The sequence below is a fragment of the Chinchilla lanigera genome, unplaced genomic scaffold (genome assembly GCF_000276665.1).
Source record: "Chinchilla lanigera isolate Chin_1 unplaced genomic scaffold, ChiLan1.0 scaffold00004, whole genome shotgun sequence".
In the NCBI taxonomy this organism is placed as follows: domain Eukaryota; kingdom Metazoa; phylum Chordata; class Mammalia; order Rodentia; family Chinchillidae; genus Chinchilla; species Chinchilla lanigera.
In genome coordinates, this window is record NW_004955405.1 from 10,867,244 (window position 1) to 10,887,087 (window position 19,844).

The following is a 19,844-nucleotide window of genomic DNA, read 5'->3' on the forward strand; positions in this document are numbered from 1 at the left end:
CAAAGCATTTGCCCAATAAGGGCTTTTAGAGATCACTGCAGCCAACCTTTCTCTTCACATCGTTCATTGTTCATTGGCAAAAACTTCAACAAATTTTTTCCTAAAATCATCTATCCAACATAGCACACATGATAAAGTTAAAAATGCAGTATGAATGAAGGTTACAACAGCGACCAAAGAATTTTTTCTTTACTGCACAAAATATGACCTGGCAATGGAAACAAACCATTTTCCTTCTAGGAAGAAAAATGGCATGAGAGAATTTTGAATAAAGCCTAACAAAATTTATCAGTGCCACCTATTCTGAGAACTTTAGCCATAATCTAATATGCTGGTTGTATCTTCAGTAACAAAATATTTAACCCCCAAAGCAGCAGTCATTTATAGCAACTCTAGTACCAACATCACAGGAAAAAATGGGTTTAAAAATGATGCAAAGTTAAATGACCAATTTTGCCTTTTGCAGTTCTTAAAGCATCAAGTCATATGGCTACTTTTATTAGGCATTGTGATATATCATTGGAAATACAATGAAAATGTATATATGTGATATTAAAAAACTCAAGAAACAATAAAACAATGATAGGAAATAGAGACATGGGGAAAATAGAATATGTACCTTAAAGCCTTCTTAATCAATATAATGCCATGGTGTACAATGTTGGATATAATGTGAGTAATGTTTTTTTCTCGAGGCAAGGTCTCACTATGTAGTGCTGGCAAGTTTTGAACTCACGGTAATCCTCCTGCCTCAGCTTCCCAAGTGCTAGGATTATAGGCATGCATCACCACATCCATCAGCAATATTTTAAATATAAAAATAAAACTTATTTTAAGAAAGACCATGAAAAGTTTTACTTTGTATTTTTGGGAAGCAAAGAATTAACCCCTCATCAAGAATTTGTATTTCTTACATTGCACTTGATTTAAGTGGAAATCTCACATGAATGAGTATATCTGAGAGGCAGATACGGGAATAAAAATGTCACAGACCTCAATATTTAATGTTTCTGTGGTCAAAGGGAACAGGGAAAGCTTTAAATGAAATTAATTTGTGATACAGACTCCTGCACGACTTCAAACAGTGTGGATTTTGGCAGGAAGCACTCTGAATTTATCCCCAGTCCCTCTACACCAGAGTTTGAGGACAATTAAAAAGATGCCTTTGTGTTTAAACAGTTAGTGACTCAATAAGTACTCAATAAATAGTGACAGAGACTGTCCTGTAGCTGCAGATGAGATTTGCTTAGGTCTCCACCAGTTTAAAAGACTTCCTCTTACCTGACACTTTCAGGAGACAAGCAACACTGTTACCTCTGGGTATCCATTTGGTAGTGAACAATTCTACCAGGTATGCCAATCGTTTCTAGTTTTATGCTTTTCAGCTAATGAATACTCTTAAATAAACAGAGATTTATAGGTGGAAATATAAAAAGGTCTTACCTCTCTTGAAGTCCTATGGGCTTCATTTTGAAAGGAGAAGGACAGACCGAGGTGCAGGCGGTAGCTTTGATTTCAGGAGTGCATCGGCCTTGAGGGTCTACAACAACGTTCAGCACCTTTGGCACTGGATCAGGCTGGACCATGCTGCGCCCCGTCTTAGCCTCAGACTGTGCTGGCTGCAGAAGGATGGGTGACAGGTGGATCTCCTGGTTTTTCTCTTTGTCTTGTCTCAAGGAAAGCTGAAGTCTTTCTTTTAGTCTGTAAAGAATCTACAATAATGCGATAGAAAGGGTTCCTATCATATATTCACACACCAAGCAACAGAGTATAAGCTCCTCTACCCTAGCCTATAAAACAAATAGAAATAAAGGCTTCATGATAAAGTAAGCAGAGCCTGCTGGGATGATTTCTTGGTTTTATGGTACTAAAGTTTTTCTCATAAGTATATACTTGGTATTTCAAGTTCTGCTGCTCATACATTTCAAAAATTTATGTACATGAAGCTGTTCCTCAAAGACACATTAAAAAACAAGTTTGGTTAATTCTGTAAAATGCCAGATCTCAGTTTGTTCCACGGGAGTTTATTGAAATAGTAAGTTTGGAGAATGAATAGCCATGAAACATGGGTCTATGATTATTACAGGAATAGAGAACTGTATCCAGTGTAGCAGTGAAGTGTTCAAAATATTAATAAAATAGTTATGCTATAAACCTTAATTTCTTATCTTGGCAAATACCTACATTAGTTGTATTTGAACTTGAGTACCTGATTGATACTTGACAAATTTTAGACTGTATCAAACAATAATTTGGACAACCAGAATTGTCTGTCTCATCTTATCTTACCTTTTCCCCTTTTAATTTTTAATGTAAATAGAAAAAAAGCAAAAGTATCATTTTCCTCCATTCTCAGAGTCCTTTCTGGAATAGCCAATTCAAGTCAGAATTGCTAAATCATAGCACAGCGATATGTGCACCCATGTTTATAGCAGCATAGTTTATAATAGCTAAATTTTGGAAACAACCCACATGTCCGTTAACTGTTGAATGGAGAAAAAAGATTTTTTAAAAATATAATAGAGTACTACTCAGCCATAAAGAAAGATAAATTGAGACATTTGTAGCTAAATGGGTGCACCTTGAGACCAGACCATACACTTAAGAAAAATAAATTGGACATGTGTAAATACCTCATTATCTCTCTGGTGTGAGAAATTGAAAGTGTATATAAGAACCAAAATGTATAATAGATATTGTAAGATAGGAAGTAATTGTTCAAAAGGAAAGGGGACCTGGGGAGGAGGGATGGAAGGGAAAAGAAAAAATGAGAGAAAAGATAAAATGGAAGCAAAACTTTATAAATAAGGAGTGGAAGAGGGTTTGAAGGGAGAGGAGGGGAATGGGGAAAAAAGGAAATCAAGGTATATCACGTACAGGTACAAATTCCCTATAATGAATGCGATCATTACATATATGTAAATTGTACCAATAAACTTAATTAAACAAAAAGGACTAAAAAAAAGTCAGAAGTGTGAAAATGATCACTTTTGAACTTTTAAAATAATTGGCCTGCCTTTACTGGGACATTCCATGGGACAAACTATGAGGTGAGCAGTGCTTATCTTTCATGTCCACAGGCCTCTCTTTTTATTAGATATTTCTTCTTATTTTTCACACTGACTCCTTTACAGTTCCTACAAAAACTAGATGTCCTCATGTTTTTTATCTACTCTCAGGAAGAGACTCAATAGGTTAACTCACACGGAAAGGCGAGAACTCATTACCTGTAATTACCCCAATGGACGGGCCTGTAAGATCTGCATCTTAAAGCACCTTAAGCCAATTGAACTCTCTGTTTAGTTTCTAGAATCTGTTAGCAAAATGAGCATTATTTTAAGAGGTTTTCCTAGCAGTTTACAATTACATTTACTCTAACTAATCACTCTGTCTACTCTCTTATTTCAAAGTTTTGTTAAATTGTCATCATCTATATTTTAAATCTACTAGAAAGATTTAAAGCTTAAATATGTATTATTCTAGTTAAAGTATGATAAGAAGAAGATTAGTGAAGAATTTGGGGTGTAATAAATACCTTTGAGAGTTTATTTCAGGATAACTTTAGAGCACATTTCTGCAGTAGTCTCAAAATGATGTTGGAAATAAAGAATCTGTTTAACAAAATTAAATTATGGAAAAGGAGTAGGGTGAAATAAAAGCATGATAATCTAACATGAAAGGATATCACACTGAGATCACTAAGAAAATCCAATGAACTGAACCCTCATTCACAAGGTGTACATCTTTGAAAGTAATACCAGAGTTGACAACACAGAAGGCATCACTTGTGGCATATATGGCTAATGTGAGAAACTGTCTGAGATGCAGAGCAAAAAAATAGGTGATGATATAAAGAAGAGAAAATGTAGGCTGTGAAGTCACAAGAGATGCTATAAAAGGTCAAAATGAAAAATGAAAAAGCAAGTCACTCAAAACTATCTTTCTGTACCCACACTAGGTCATAGATTGTGAAAGTTACAAGCTATTCCCCAAGTGCTTTGCCCTCTATCCTTATGAAATTGAAGAATATGTAACAAAAAAGGTTATTAGATTAGCCCCTCCTCCAAACTACATATATTAGTTGGAAGGAGAGTGAATGTGAAAACATGGAGAAAAAAAGAGAAAAAGTCTACTAGTAAGTGACAAGTCTTCCATTATAATTACTTTCAAGTACTTTTACTATGTTTTTCCTTAAATGGTGGGAGAGAGAATACTGAGGATGGATGCTTTTATTCTGTGTGTACTGCCTAAGGCTTTGAACTTGCTGCATCTTTCCAGTTTCTCTGATTTTCACAATGTACCTTGCCACCATTCTGTTAAAAAAATTCTGAAACAATATGCATCACAAAACACACAGATGTAAGTGTATTGTGTTAAACACATAACTATGAAAAGATGAGGCAATAGAATTTAAAGTGGGATAGCATTTTTTAATGGTAAGCAAGTCATTTTCTTTTTTTTTTTTTTTTCTTCTTCTGGTACCAGGAATCAAACTCATGACCTTGTGCTTGCCAGGCAGGCACTGTGCTGCTCAGCTAAATCCTCAGCCCCACAAGTCATTTTCTTGAATGAAGAAACAAATATATCTATACTTTTGCCAAAATACCTTTACTAGAAAAAGGTAATACATGTGTTGTGTCTTCAAAGCTCTTTACATAAATATAATATGTATAGCAGGACATTTGTTAGCTTGTTTATACTTGGATTTTGCTTATTTTAATCATGAAAATGAGAAATCCAAAAAGTGCTGATCTCAATTCTTCTTGACAGGTCACTTTTATGATTTTATTAGTATAAAACATACTGTAGTCTAAAGTCCTTCTTTGCTGCTCATAAGCTTCTGTTTTTAATGAGAAACCTTTGTTACACATTTTCAATGAGTAACCTATTGCATCTCCGCTTAGAGGTCAACTTTTCAACTTGTCTTGGTGTAACATGTGTACAGACTGGCTTCTGTGTTTTTAATTAGGGAAATGCAGACCCTGGAGAATGTATAATATGAGTAAGGTGCTGTTTAAAAATACCCAAGAGATTAAACGGTCTGGACAAATCTGGAAAAAAAAAAAAACACAAGAAGTTGCTGGTTGACAACATAGTAATTGCCATGGCATTAAGCTACAAGGCAGTGATTTGCCACTGGAAGGGTTTTTAGCATTTGGGACACTGGGCAATCCCTAGAGAGGCTTTTGGCTGCCATATCTGTGAAGGGAGGGAGCCATGGAAAGGTGCTGCTGGCATCTGGTGCGCAGAGCCTAGGGAGTTGCCAAAGCCCTACAATACCCAGCAAAGCCTTCCTTTCTCCCCTGCTCACAGAGGAGTCAGTCCAGAAATGTCAATAGCTACGTGCCAAGAAGTCCCCGTGTAAGGGATTTTAAAAGTCATCTGCTGTAAACCCTTCTTTCCACATTCAAGCTCAGAGCACTTGGATGATCTACAAAAGATTGGAAACCAACTCTAGAATCCAGGTTTTCTGACTTCCAGGCATCTGATCATTCAACTGTACTATTTCCTCTCAATCCCTACATTGCAGCTTCTTTCCTACAGCCTCTGGAAAAGTATGTCCAAGATTTTGCTCTGTACAGATTGAAGTCTGACATATAACATATGCATGTTTTTCTATGTGAATACATTTTGTTTTAAAACTCAACCTAAAACCTTACCATAGCAAAAACAAGTTAAAAGCTTTCTTTTCTCTTTAGAATCTGTGTTTGAATCTTGTGATGCATTACAGTCACTTGATCATTTGAAACATGGAAAAGAAAAAGGATAATTGATTCTTTTTTTTTTTTTTTTTGGTACTGGAATAGAACTCAGGGCCTTGCACTTGCCAAGCAGGCACTTGTGCCACTGAGCTACATGCCCAGCCCCAGAAAGGATAGTGGAAAGAGAGAAGCTGTAAAAATCAAACTATAGCGAGAAAAAGCCCCAAAGGATTAATGGGAACCCGAGGGATGCAGAAATGACATGAGGCAAAAGAAATCCTGTATTTCACAGCTTATAATTTTAATTTTAAAATATCATAAGTAACACAAATATTCTTTTTGGAACAGAATATGCTCTAAGTTTCTTCTTCTAAAGACAAAAACCTCCAAAATTCAGAACAAGATAATAGGGGGAGTAACAATGGTTAATACATTGTGTATTGTTGTCTTTAAATTAGTTACTCAGAGTACAAGATATCAGCATTTCACTGTCCAGACAATATTAGCCCAAACCTTTCTTTTCAATGAACTAAGAGAAATGAGTAGTATAACTATCTTAATTATCTTTTATATATATAAAATTATCCTATATATAAATATTTTTTTGATTTTCCCTTCCTTCTTTTCCCCATTCCTCATCTCAGTTTCTCTTAGAATATGTTCTAATTTTTGAAAGATGTTACCAACCAATAGTGTATCACATTTGTTCTCTACAGTTCATTCTGAAAGAGTTCATTCATTCTTTTCTTTTAATTTAATAAACATGAGTTTGTTCTTACAGGGATCAACCCATTCCAGAAACAAGACGTTGTTATGCAAAGGTAGCACACAACTCGTCTGTCAGAAACCCAAGGCTTCCAGAAGACAGCTATGTAAGAATATGCCCAGTGCAGAGTACCAAGTGCAAACACAGAGGTGTGCCCCTGGCACGAGGTACGGTGTGGTGCACCTTTATCAGTTTTGTATGGGTGGAGTGGCTCCAATAATTGCAGGCATGTTCATCTCTATCTGAGCTCACTTGTAGCTAAAAATAGGTGTTTGTAGACAGAGTTATAGGGCTAAACCCCCCCACAGTTTGAGTCCTTTACGGAATCAAATTCAAATCCTTTATTTGAATTCAGATAGACTTGAGCTTGAGTTCCAATCCTTTAATGTTCTCATCCCTACCATCCATAGCCACCTGTTATTTGTTCTTGGTCAAGTCACTTAGCTTCTCTGAATCTTGATTTTCTCATCAGTAAGACTAAGAACCTAAAGTATATCCAGTGATAGCATCGCATAGTAAATTTAGTACCAGTTTAGTATCAATAGGTGTATAATTCATGGAAGAAAGCAATTACAATTATTGTTGCCATTACTCTATTATTATTTTACTATTATGATTAAGAGTTGCAGTCTTCCTCCTATGAAAGTGTGAAATTAATTAAAAAATATACCTACTTTGGAAATAATAGTTCCATAATTAAACACTTCTACTAGGAATGTAGTTCCATCTTTTTTAATCCCTAAGGATTATGTATAATACATTAGAAAATGTTGGCTAATTATGACCACCTTTGATGTGTATTTATTGTGTGATGTTCAGGCTACAGCTGGTGGCCAACTACAGGATTTCTGGTCTCAGCTACCAGACCAGGACTAGAGACACCAGTGACACTACATATGGGTGATTCTTCTATAGGTCTTACAGCCAGGGCTTTTATTAATCCAAACAGCTGTTTTTACATGATTTCTAAAATTGCTCTTTCTACATGCAATCTGGTCTGTAGACATCTCTATCTATGTTTCATAAATACTTTTTCACTCTTGAATAAATCTCTAAGTATATTTGAAGGTATAATTTAGATGATAAATGGTGTTCTTTCTGTTATTTGTTCAAGTTTAAGAACTAATTCTTCTTAGTAACAAATTTCCTCCATCTGAAACAGACTGAATGGATTGGAACTTGCCCACACATTTTTTCTTGGAAAATTGTATTTGTGTATTTGTCGCTCCACCCACTCTACACTCACATTTGAGAGGTGCTAAATAAGTCACACATTTGAAAATGTCATGCCTGTCTAATTTTATGCCTGGCAACATATATTCTTCTTTTTGTATTTTTAAGGAAAGTAAACAATATGCCACATTTCAAAAATTTTGCCAAGTTTTATGTTATTGTTACTTAGCACACACACCCTTCCATTATAGCAATTTACCTATATAATTTCACAATAAAACCACATGCTTTTCATTTCTATGGTATATAGAAAAGCTGAACATGAATAGCAGCACTTGGTTTTACATAAATATCATTAATGCCAGAAGGGAAATTCTGAGTCATATTTTTTCTTTGCTGTGGAATCAACAAATGTATGGGAAGCAGAATTGGACTGTCTTAAGTTTGAGGATCACAAAAGTATAACTCAGTGTATGTCAGCATAAAATATACTGTATTTTATTATAAATAAAAATAAATAATAAAGAAATATTTATTATAAATATTACTGAGAGGTCCAAGTAAAATGTTACTTTAAATTAAAATGATTGTCAAAAACATTTGAACGCTTATATAAAGACAAGCTTATTGGAAGAATTGCAGCTGAGAGGTCCCTAAATGTGAGCTATTGATTGTTCTATGGAAAACGTACCAGATAAGCTTAGCTTCATTTTGATCATGCCTATCAGGTGTATTGTATTTATTTTCCTGTGAACAGCAGCTCCTTTCTCTGTACTGTGAGCTCCTCTGTTACTTTTCTTTGTGGTGCTGGGGTTTAGTCCAGGGCCTTGCACCTGATAGGTGCCCTCTACCACTGAGTTACATCCTTTTTAAAGTGATGCTTTCATAGTAACATTTAAGATTGTGTTTGAAATCTATCATTCTGTTTCTTTAATTTATTCAAGAACTATCTATGTACATACAAATCAAAAGTGATATTTCACTGTGTTGATTCCCCAGTCCTGAACATGTTCCTCTCCCAGAATATGGGAGTGATATTACCCAGGTAATCAAGAGAATAACCTAGGAGTCAGCCTTAATTATTTTTTCCCTTCTCCCTGAGAAACAAGAAATCCTGGTGGTTCTAGCCTCAAATCTCAATCCTTCACTTCTCTCATCCCCTACCCTCTTCTGGACCACTGTCATCTCCATCAGTCTGTGGGAGGATCCTCTTGCTTCCATACTTCACCCCATCTGCTGTCCCAATCTCTCTCTCCTAACAGAGACTGTGAGCTTTTAAATGCACCATGATCATGGTCATGGTGGCACATGCCTACAGTCCCATCACTCGGCAGCCTGAGGCTGGAAAATCCCCAAGAGTTCAAGGCCAGCCTGAACTACATAGTGAAACACTGTTTCAAAAAACAAAACAAAACAAAACAAAACGAAACAGCAAACACCATCATCAAGGCTGTGCTTTAAACGCTCACTTTCCATATTTCCCCTTGGATGTTCCAGAAAGGCAAAACTTACTTAATTACAGTGCTACTGCACATTGCCTCCTCTGCCTGGGAGTTTCTGTCCGCACACTTTCACATCTCAATTGTCAGATTACCCTGTTTCGCTTCTCACCATTACGTTGCCTACTTCATGGCACATATCTCTATTTGACTTTTTAAAAATAATACTCTATTTTAGAGTAGTTTTTATGTTTATAGAAAAATGGAGCAGAAACTGAAGAGTCCTGCGTATTCCTCCCACTCTTCCTTACTGACATCTTATATTGGTGTAGTACATTTGTTACAATTGATGAAGCAATATTGATTTGTCATTATTGACAAAAGGCCACAAGATAGATTGGTTGGTCCTTCTGTGTCATGTATTTTACAGCTTCTAATGAATCCAAAATGTCATGCATTCACCTTTATAGACTACAGAATAATCTCACCACAGTTATCTGCTGTCTTCTCCTAATCTCCCTCTCTCTCCTCAACCTCCAGATATCACTTAGCTTTTCAAAGTCTGTATAGTTCTGCTTTTTCCAGAATGTCATAAAATTGGAGTGTAATATGGCTATTATTTGATTATCTTTTCAAAAAAATATTAACAATTGTCTATTTCTCTCTCCAGAGCAAAGGCTTCAGAGGACAGGGACTTTATCTGGCTTGTCCTCTTATCTGCATACAGGGTCAGCTGCAGGCCTGTGGTGGACGTCCATGGGGAATGTGTTGACAGAATGAATGGATGAAATTATTAGCTAACCCGGTAGATGATAGTCACCTATTTTTTGGAAACATTTCTTCCTTGATTTGTTTTGTCCCACATTTATTTAGGCTTCTAACTTTTATATGGGTGTTTTGCAAATACTGGGAAAGAAGAGTTGCTCCCAGCCTGCAGAGGTTGAGAATGTGGCTCCTAGAAGTCTTTTGGTCACATGCGACTACAAAGGAACGAATGCAAGACTGTGCCAGTTATACGGATACATTCACCCTCCCTGAGTTGCACTTGCTGGGTCTGAAACAGTGTTGACAGCAAGCTCTGCTCTGCCCCTTCCTGCTCAGAGACCATACATGAGTCTGCTTCACACTTTCTTCCTTCAGTCTTTGCCTTTCTTTGCTCTTTTGAATCTTATCCACTCATCCCAGGAGCAACCTTCATATTTATCAGTTTATATTCTTACTTGCTTAGTGTCCATTTTTTCAGTGCTGTGGATAAACCCAGGAAGTCACACATCCCTGGCAGTGCTCTCCATCGCCCCAGCTTTTCCTCAGCCCCTCCTGTCCTTTTTCAGATCTTTGAAGCCGAATAACAACAATCTACTTGTGACTGACAAGGTAGAGGATGATACTTGAGATTTCCTTGTTAAGGAAGGCAGAATCATGTATTTCAAAGTGCAATTATCCATAAGAAAGAACCAACCCTTTAAAACAGTAAGGTCTACTCAGAGGTCTCTGCCACAGCCCTAAGACCTTCAACTCTCTTTCATTAAAGTTCTTCTTCCTTAATCTCCACTGTCTAAGAAATAAAAATCTATTTTTTTTTTTTACTCAATTCTTGTATCATTCTTTTGCTTTCTGGATCATAATTTTAAGAAATATTCTTTTAAAATTTCTGACTCAATAGGAAATAGCTTGGAATTCATTCTGGTGGAAAGAGTTTTAAGCTGTTCTTGCTACTGCCTTCATTTTAGGATAGAAAACATGTCTGTTTTCTCCAGGTGTAAGGTCTTACTTGTTTCATATCTTTCCAGTTTAGACCCGCTCCGCTTCTGCCTTTTCAGATAGAGCTCCAATCTTTCTACTGTGACCCCTCCCCACAAGGGGAGTGTAAATGAGCAAAATGCAGTAAAACACCTGACAATGCTGTTGATTGTGGACAGAATAAATAGTGTAATTCTTTTGGGGGTCATTTAAAAGCTGAAAAAGGAGAATTTTTTAAATATACAGAACCAAGGAAAACACAACCCACAGGAAAAATCTTCAAACCCACTTATAAACTTCAAATATTATGTTATACCACAAAATTTTCAGAAGAATGAAATTATATTCTACTTGAAAGATAACTATTAACTCATTCAATACCAAACAGCACTGTCTAATTTTGTGGGTGAGGTTAATTTGGGGTAATAGTAATTTAAAACAAAAAATATACTCTTAAAAGTTATCATTGTGACATACATCATGATTGCAGTGCATACTTTTATACTTATATGGTATTCATTCATCTAAAAAGTTGCATGGTAGAGGGTGCTCTAGCCTTTGAGGCTATAATCACGTCCTTTTTGTGCCTGCTAGTTCATAGAATGCATTGAAGGACATTTAAAAGTAAAGAAATCAATTCCTTTGGATGTAAGGTTGCCCCAAAGATGTATTTCTTTTTCTTTTTAATTCCCTGCCCCCCTAAGTTCCACAAAGATAATATAAAAGAAGGAGAAATAAAACCCAAAGTGTGTCCATGAAACTTTAATGAGTTCGGGGGCTTCAGATGACCTCAGTAAATCACGTTTTAAAGCTTCATTCTCAGGGTTGATCAAGTTTCTTAAAACTTCAGGGCAATTACAGCTGTTATGCAGGTCACACTTCCGTAGATTTCCCTATAGTAATCACCCTGCTGTCTATCTTCCCAGCCTAACTGGATTATAGTTTGCTTGTCCTCTTAGTCTTTTCAGCACTCGTTTGAATGGCAACGCACCCAATAATATTCAGCAGGGGACTCAGCAAAGGATAAAAATATACAAAGAAGCGAACTTACCATCAAACATGTTACTATAATAACAAAGATGCTGAGAAAAATGACAACAGCATAAAATCCTTCTTTGCTCCAGATTTTGTCCGCTTCATGCTGCCCTTGTAAAACATTTTTCTTTAAAAGCAAAACAGAAAGTCCAACGTTAAATGTGAGCTTGAGAAAACCGGCATTCTTATCAGACACCACACACATTTTCAGCTTTATTCCATTCAGTGTATTGAGCCCCCAACCCCCTCACCGCCACCCCGCGGCTAGAGCACTTCCCAAACTGGTCTAGACAGCAGACTACCATCTAGCATGTCACAGGATTATTCCGTCCCTTGCAGGAGAGCAGACATGCCTGACACGGCACACACAGGACCTCACCTTCAAGAACGTCCCTCACTGTCTTGCTTGGGAACTATCTGGTTCATAGGTGAGAGAGTTCTGTTCTCTTCAGAAGAAACTGTTTCTGAAGCTCTCTCTACTCCGAGTCCCCTCCCACAACATTAACACCCTGCAATCGCCGTGCTCTAACACTGCTCTTTACTTTTGAACAAAAGCGAAACAGGTGCAAACAAAAGCTCATGATGCAGTAATAAATACAGCGACAGTGTCAGGATCCTTGCCTTCTTTTTCTCCTCTTTATCACATCAGATTTTTTTCACCCCTTAAACGCAGTTTGCTTTGTCAGAATTTGTTTAAAGCACCATCCCACCAAGAGAAGTTGTTTTGTTTAAAGCAACAAGGAACACCAAAAAACCTCAGAATTATTTGATAATAAGAGCTAACAACAGGGTTTTGCCGAGCACACCGTCAGCTGAAAGAATGGAGAAGTGTAAATAAAATGTGGATGTCTCTTAGTTTTATTTCATCTATTTTTTAGAAAAGCATATTGACCAAAATCAAATTTTAGAGTAAAACCAGTAAATTAGAGACATTACAGATTAATAGTAGAAGAAACTTAAATGCTTCCCCAAGTCTACAGTTCTATTTTGTTGAAAGCTGCCCATCTATTGCCTTAGTAAGGATACATGTCTGTCCTTGGATATTGTCCAATGACAAAGACAGGAGAAAAAAATCTTTTAGGTGTCTGAATTTTGAAATAATTTTTAATTATTTTTAAGTCTAAAAACACATCCAGTATTTACTAAGTAGACCAAAATTTGCCTTAGAACATTTTATGAAAAATTTTGCTTTGTAACTGAATTGAGTCTTACTAGAGAAACAAACAAAGCCGAATGCAGATTATTAAGTTGAACTGTGATTATAAAAATTATCTGCAGGAGACTTATTGCTTTAAGTAATCAAATTTCCTTTTTTCTGCTTGTAGAAGAGTGAAGTAGTCACTATATCTTTTTTGTTTTCTAGACAGATGCATAGATACAAAAATGCTTTAGACATTTATTTTAAATTTATGGAAATGGCAAATTAATGGAGAATCTGAAAATGATTGATGAAATGATTAGTAACCAAATATCCTGCTGGAAAGAAAATAATTGGGTTCAAGTGACAATTTTCTTTCATGTCTGACATCAGCCAGATCATTTTTTATTCCAATGTCTCCACAAACATGGCTGGAGACAAATAGAAATGAATCTTGTCGGAATGAAGTACAGATACGGAGATGAACTTTTTTGCAGGCAGCTAAATAGCATGAATTGTTTGTTATAAAAGCAAACTAGTTAAGTCTTCAGGTAGGCAGCTTAAATGTGTCAAATTTAAGTATAAAGAACTGAGCTTAAACTCATGAGAAATTTGGATAAAAAGAGGTGGTTAGGTGGGTGGACAGAGATGTTGTGTTCCTAACCCAGGTTGGTTCATTTGTCTTTTTTCTTACTGTAGGTCTATGACTTCTGTAAATTAACATGTTCCTTTCTGCTTGGGAGAAAATTGCTTCGCTTTCTTTTTTAACTGAAGCAATGGTCGTGGAAGAATTATTTTTCACCCTCCCATCCTCCACCCCTAGTTAGAAAGACGTGTTTTGAACTAGAACTTAGTCACTGTACTTTCTTGGTAAATAGATTTCCTTCTGAGTCATGCTACTTCTGCTGAGCACTACTATATTTGTACAGAGATCTAAAAATCTTGATAAGGGTAGGGTAATAAATGGAAAAGTTTGTAGTTAGGATCCCACAAATTAAAAGATTTTAACTCATGGGAATCTCCAATCTAACCTTTGCATAGGGTAACCCCAATGCTTTTTGTGTTTTGTCAGGGGGCTAAAGTTTCAATAATTTAGGGATTTTGTGCCTGGCTCAAATTAATGCCTCTGTATCATTTTTACACCATATTTTATAACTATAGTGCTTTGCCATTTAGCCTGCAGTGAAAGAAGCTGATTAATTTTCTGTTATTATATAAAATCTAGGCAAATTCTTTTATAACAGTGGCTTCTCTATATATCTATATGATTTCATAATTCTCTATATTTCTATATAGTATAACATCTATATGGCTTAATACTTCCCTCCCTTTTGCCTTCTCTCCCTCCCTTCTTTTCTTCCTTCCTCCCTTCTTTCCTTCTTCTTTTTCTCTTCCTTTCTCTGATCTCAAATGCTAGATCAGTTGATACAGATACAGAGACTTGAGGAGACATCTCTTTGGGAGCAATGAAGCACATAGAGTAGCAATGAAATGGAAATGTTATGAGTTGTTGGGTTGATTGAATGTATTTAGGTAGATAAATGAGATATACCCTACACCAATATGGCATTGCTGGATACATTCTTAATTTCTGCTGCATTATGCACACAGTGAACACCAGGTCTAAACGGCCTAATACATGTTATGTTACGGGTATGTTTCATCAGCATCATTTGTGTAGATTTATACTATTCACTTTTCTTGGTGCCAAGAATTGAACTGTTGCACTTGCCAGGCAGGCGCTGTAATCACTCAGCTGTATCCCTGGCCCTTAATTCGGTAACGTAGACTACCAACAACTGTTCCAAATTTGGATGAACAATCACTCAACTAATGAATTATGGTTCATGTTCATATGTTGTATTGTTTACTCTTTGTAAATATTACATGAATGATCAGTCAACATATTTATCACTTCAAAAGGTAACATCCTCCTTCAAAACATAAGACCTGTGTAACTGGAGTAATTTGCAAATGAACAACAAAAATACTGATTTTTGTAATTCTAATGCAGAACTTATTATTTCAATAGATATTTAATTCATTTTGTAAAAATAATTGTAAATAGAAATTGAAACAGTGAGTTTAATTTGACTTCCAAAGAATCTGACGTATTTGTCAGGAAGAGGTACATGTAGTTTTATCTTTATAAGCATCATGAAATAATACTTGACTGCCTATAGTGTTTTAGATAACACACAAAAATATAAAAGAAATAATATCTTTTCTCTCAAGAAACTTAGAGTGGAAGCAAAACAAATAAACAAAAGTAGTTCTCTGTTTTGTATTTTTCTTTGTTTCCCAAGAGTCATTTCCAATTATAAAAAAATTAAGCCTATAAAGAAACAGCCACAACAAAACCATATCCTTCCAGGAAAGTAATTAACATAAATTTAGGCCTAGATGCTTTGGGACACCATTCATGATGTTCTATAATCCATGTGAAGACAAACAGCCAAAGACTAAGTTTTTTTTTTGTCATTAATCAACACGTTACCACAGCAAGCTATATTTTGAGAATTAAAATGTGAAACAATGAGCTGACATCACTACAAGAAGAAAGAATAAAGATGTGGGGGAAAGTCACAGAATACCATTGACCAGCTTTAACAATCATCCACCAGTGTTTTTGCTGGGTTCCTTTAGGTTGTATCTGTTCAAAGCTCCTCACCAAGGGTACTTGCTCCCTGCAGGGGTTTTCTCTGCAGCTTCTTTCTGTTTTTGCATTTGGAGCTTCAGGTCAGAAGGCAACGTGTGTCCCCTTCTAGGAGTGCCTGAACAAAAGGTTCAGGCAAGCATGTGCTGACCTCCCATAGGATATTTTGTAGACTGGAGATTTCCTAGCTTTCTAGATTTTAGTAATTTTATGAAAAATTATCACATTTTGGCCGTCAAATACATTTCCATTATTCAAACATAAGACAGGTCTTGCTGTCCGTTGTGGACTGATATCTCTGTGATGGGTGGTCCAGGTAAACTCTTCACCTTTCCTGAACTGGGGTATGTTGGAGAATCCCTAGGTACTTGATTTTTACTAGTTCTTTTTATATGGTAATATTCTCTTGGTTTTCAAATGTGAGTGACTTAATAAATTGCTGTATTTCTAAAGGCTTCAAAATGGCATTTAAAATTAGACTGAAACAACAGAGAAGAATGCTTATATTCTCTAAAAGCTCATAAAAAGCAGAATAAATTAATTCAATGTTCTTTTTAAAATTAAAAAGAAGAATTATCTTTGGCGATGTGTGCGCTGGTCAGTCTGTGAAGGGCCAATCTATGAAGAGCCTAGAGTGGGAATGGGACTTGGTCTGTTATACCATGTGACCCAATTCCGATACGGACGCAGTTGGGGCAGGGGAATGGTCTCGGTGATTATACCCATGCTGACCCCATACTCTGGCCCCTCAGAAGGACAAGGCAGCCTCTTATTCAAGGCCCCCCTGCACAGGGTGTTAACTTTATCATAGCTCTGTATTTTCCTTATCTATTTGTATCTTATTTGCTCTATGAGAGTATAAATTCACTGGGAGCAAGAATAATGTATTGATTTATTTGCTTGTTTATTAGTTTATACATTTAATTTTCTGACTTTGTTACTATCTAGCATGGTGCTTGGCTATATGTTAACTCAGTTTTTCATGGTATGCCCATTGTATGCCAGGCACTAAGTGAAGTCACTAAAGCCATCCATAAAATAACTTGTCATATGCTCTCAAGGAACTCGCAGTATAAACACAGACTTGAAGGCCAGTGTGGGACAAAAAGTGTTTGAACCAAACTCAGTGAGAACACAATGTACTGGGCACTGCTATCTGCGATGGCAAAAGGGAAGATTTTGTTGTACAGGACACTGATTTTGCAAAATGAAAGGTATAGAGAAGGACCGACATAACCAAAAGCAGAGAAGGAAGAGAGAATTATGGGTGTCATGATATCTACTAAGCTTAGAGTTGCTGAAACACACATGAAGAAAGGGCTGTCCAACAATTACAAAGCCCAGCACACAGAGGACTATATACCATAAGCAGAAATACAGACTTCATTCTGTAGTATTTTAAAAGCTAAAGAAAAATCATATAATTAGGAAGGTAAGCCAGATTTACACTGAAAAGCATGCTTTTGGTGGCAAAAAACCCCTGCAAAATATAAAGCAACAACAAAAAATATTAAGTTTTAGACAGAGAGGAAGAATTTAAGGAAAAACTAGATTAGTGGGAGTTTTGTGACATTCATAGTTCAATCATGTAAAATTCTCTCACCTATCTGGTTTCTGCATTCATAAATTGGGCGAACTCTGGATAGAAAATAGTAGCAAAAAAACCTTGCACCGATGTTTCACGTATACTTTTGTCCTTATTCCCTAAATAATTCAGTATGACAATTATTTTCATAGCACTAACATTCTATTAGCTATTATATGTAATCTAAAGGCTTCTATTTCCATACATATTTGAAAAATATAATCCATATTTCAAGTGTATAAGACAAAACTATATGATACACCCATTTAATATGTAAGGAAACTGAGGTCCAGAGGAGCTGACATTATGGAAAGGCAGACAGTTGATGGTGGTAGGGGAAATTTTTTAAAAAGTACCAAATTCAGAAAGTACTATAAAGAAAATATCCATGGTTCTTAAGGCTGGTTTCCTCAGCTATGGAAAAAACAAATTTCAAATGAATTCAAAAGTGTGGGAGAAAGTATTTGATGACCATTGGGAGGATGAAGGCAATGAAGATGGGTCATTGTCAAAGAGGAAAGGCAAAGATATGGGGTTTTGCTTTGCTTTTTTTGACATGTCTGTTTCAAGTAATTAACTGACAAACATCTCTACCTGGTCTTTCAGACAACTTACTGGGGAAATCAAAATTAGTTACAAAGATTTCAAGAAGAAAATGCCAAAAAGTGAGACTTCAATGTGAAAATGAATTTCCTCGAAGAATAAGCACACAGTAAGAAGAGTAGAGAAATAAGACCCTTAGGCAGACTTTTCAAATTAAATAACATACAGCAAACAGCTTTCATCTCAAAGCATCCTGGGGTTAGATTACCACATCATGTTAACTGTGCAAAATTTTAAATGAAATATTACATGCAATGACATACCTCAGGAGAGACTTCTGTAATTCCAAATTGGGATAAACTTTGGTGCAAAACATTGATATTAAGGGAATGCAATACTTCCTCAGCTGGCAGATTGTCAGAAATTCCTGTTTTTCGGTTTATGGGAGACACAAATAGTTCAACACTGTTCTTCTTTTCCTAGTAAGAGCAGATTATTTATATGTATTATAGACATTTTAAGTAATGTTGGACAATATTTTTACCATTACTTGGAAACATTAAAGAACATTCTAGAATCCTAACATCCAAGAAAATATCCTAGAATTTTAAAAGTCATCTTGGAGGTCACATTTGCTATTCTGCGATAGAGTTAATAATACCAGTACAAAGTCTAATATCTTCAAATGGTTTTCCCTCAGTTATTTGGCATTCAAAAATTTGGAATTTTATGGTTTTTTTTGGCTATTGGTATAGTCTCCATCCTACATTTGAAGTTTTGAAATATATTTTTCAGATGGTTCCTGAGTAATTATACTTAAAGAAGTACTTTAAAATCAAATGAAATCTGATATAACAGTATAGTTATTACACATTCTGTAAGTTTTTCTTATCACTTATATGAATGTGAAGGCTGATTAAGCCAAGGAAGATAGTGCTACATGAACTTTGAAGTTCTTTCCCTGATTCTGTTCACCTTAATATGTCACATTTTTGGTTGAACTGCCTGTGTGGAAATTCCAAATCTTTATGCATTATGAAACAACTCACCATCCACATGCAGAACAAAGAAACATGCAGGGATATCATGATTCTCTTCCTATTAATATGCTCTCATTAGGTGAAGTGGAGACAAACCTTACCATTAATGATTTATGTGTCACATACATAAAAAAATAAACACCAGACAAAAAAGACATTGAAAAACATTATCTTTGAAATGTACAGTATGCACTTGTAGAAGAAAATTATTGTTAGCCTTTCTTGACCCATCTGTCATGCTAGAAAATTTTCTTTGAATACAGTTTATCTGAAGTTTATCCAGGTACAAAATAAAATATCAAACAGCAACTCAGAAAAAATTTCTGTGTTACAGGAACAAAACATAATGGCAGTCAGTATTTATACTGATGTGAAAAATGTTTGTGATAATTTGTACTAGTGTATGATCTAATAAGAATACTATAATAGAATACTGGTTTTGTGCCTGACATGCTCCTATGTCCTTTAAATCTGCTATCTCATTTCATGCTGGCAACACTCCCAGGAGATGGGCATTGTGGTGATCTCCTTTTTACAAATGAAATGTAAGGAGCTTGCTTGTGGTCACACAGTTGGGGCATGGCCATGTTGCCACCGGAGTATGGTCTCTCTGTCTCCAAGACTCTTGTGCTTAATCACCCTGCTATGTTGCCTCAGGTATCATACCTCTGCCTACTATAATACCTGCTTTGGACAATGCTGCTAACATTCTCCAAGGATATGTACATCCTTTCCTGGGTGTGCCAAATCCTCTTTCATCCCTGCAAACAGCTATTATGCTCATTAAATCTATATGAATAAAAGAATACCTGCGATATTGGTGTGTATAAACAAATCTAGATCTAGGCCTCAAACTTCTATTATACCTAAATCTTCTCGTTTGAGCAAAGTGTTCCATGGATATAATAACATACTTCACTCTTAAAGGATATTAGAAAGTGCTGTATTTCCTCTTTGGTCATATTGAGTTAAAACTTGGGCCCTTAAAAGAAAACTAACAGTACCAGAAAATTGTTAACTCACAGAA

At 35.9% G+C, this 19,844-nt stretch overlaps 1 protein-coding gene across 2 annotated transcripts in view; it reads right to left on the reverse strand.

Moving 5' to 3' along the window:
- Window positions 1–19,844, reverse strand: part of Ptprr (protein tyrosine phosphatase, receptor type, R) — a 366,148-nt gene that overhangs the window by 99,696 nt on the left and 246,608 nt on the right. The window contains exons 7-9 of one of the 2 annotated variants that reach the window (XM_005374316.2): window positions 18,101–18,256; window positions 11,872–11,982; window positions 1,444–1,712 (exon numbers count right to left, since the gene is read on the reverse strand). In XM_005374316.2, the coding sequence (XP_005374373.2) occupies window positions 1,444–1,712; window positions 11,872–11,982; window positions 18,101–18,256 (536 nt within the window). Of the gene's footprint in view, window positions 1–1,443; window positions 1,713–11,871; window positions 11,983–12,234; window positions 12,326–18,100; window positions 18,257–19,844 lie in introns of those variants that run through there. The other variant, XM_005374317.2, reaches the window with a different exon arrangement.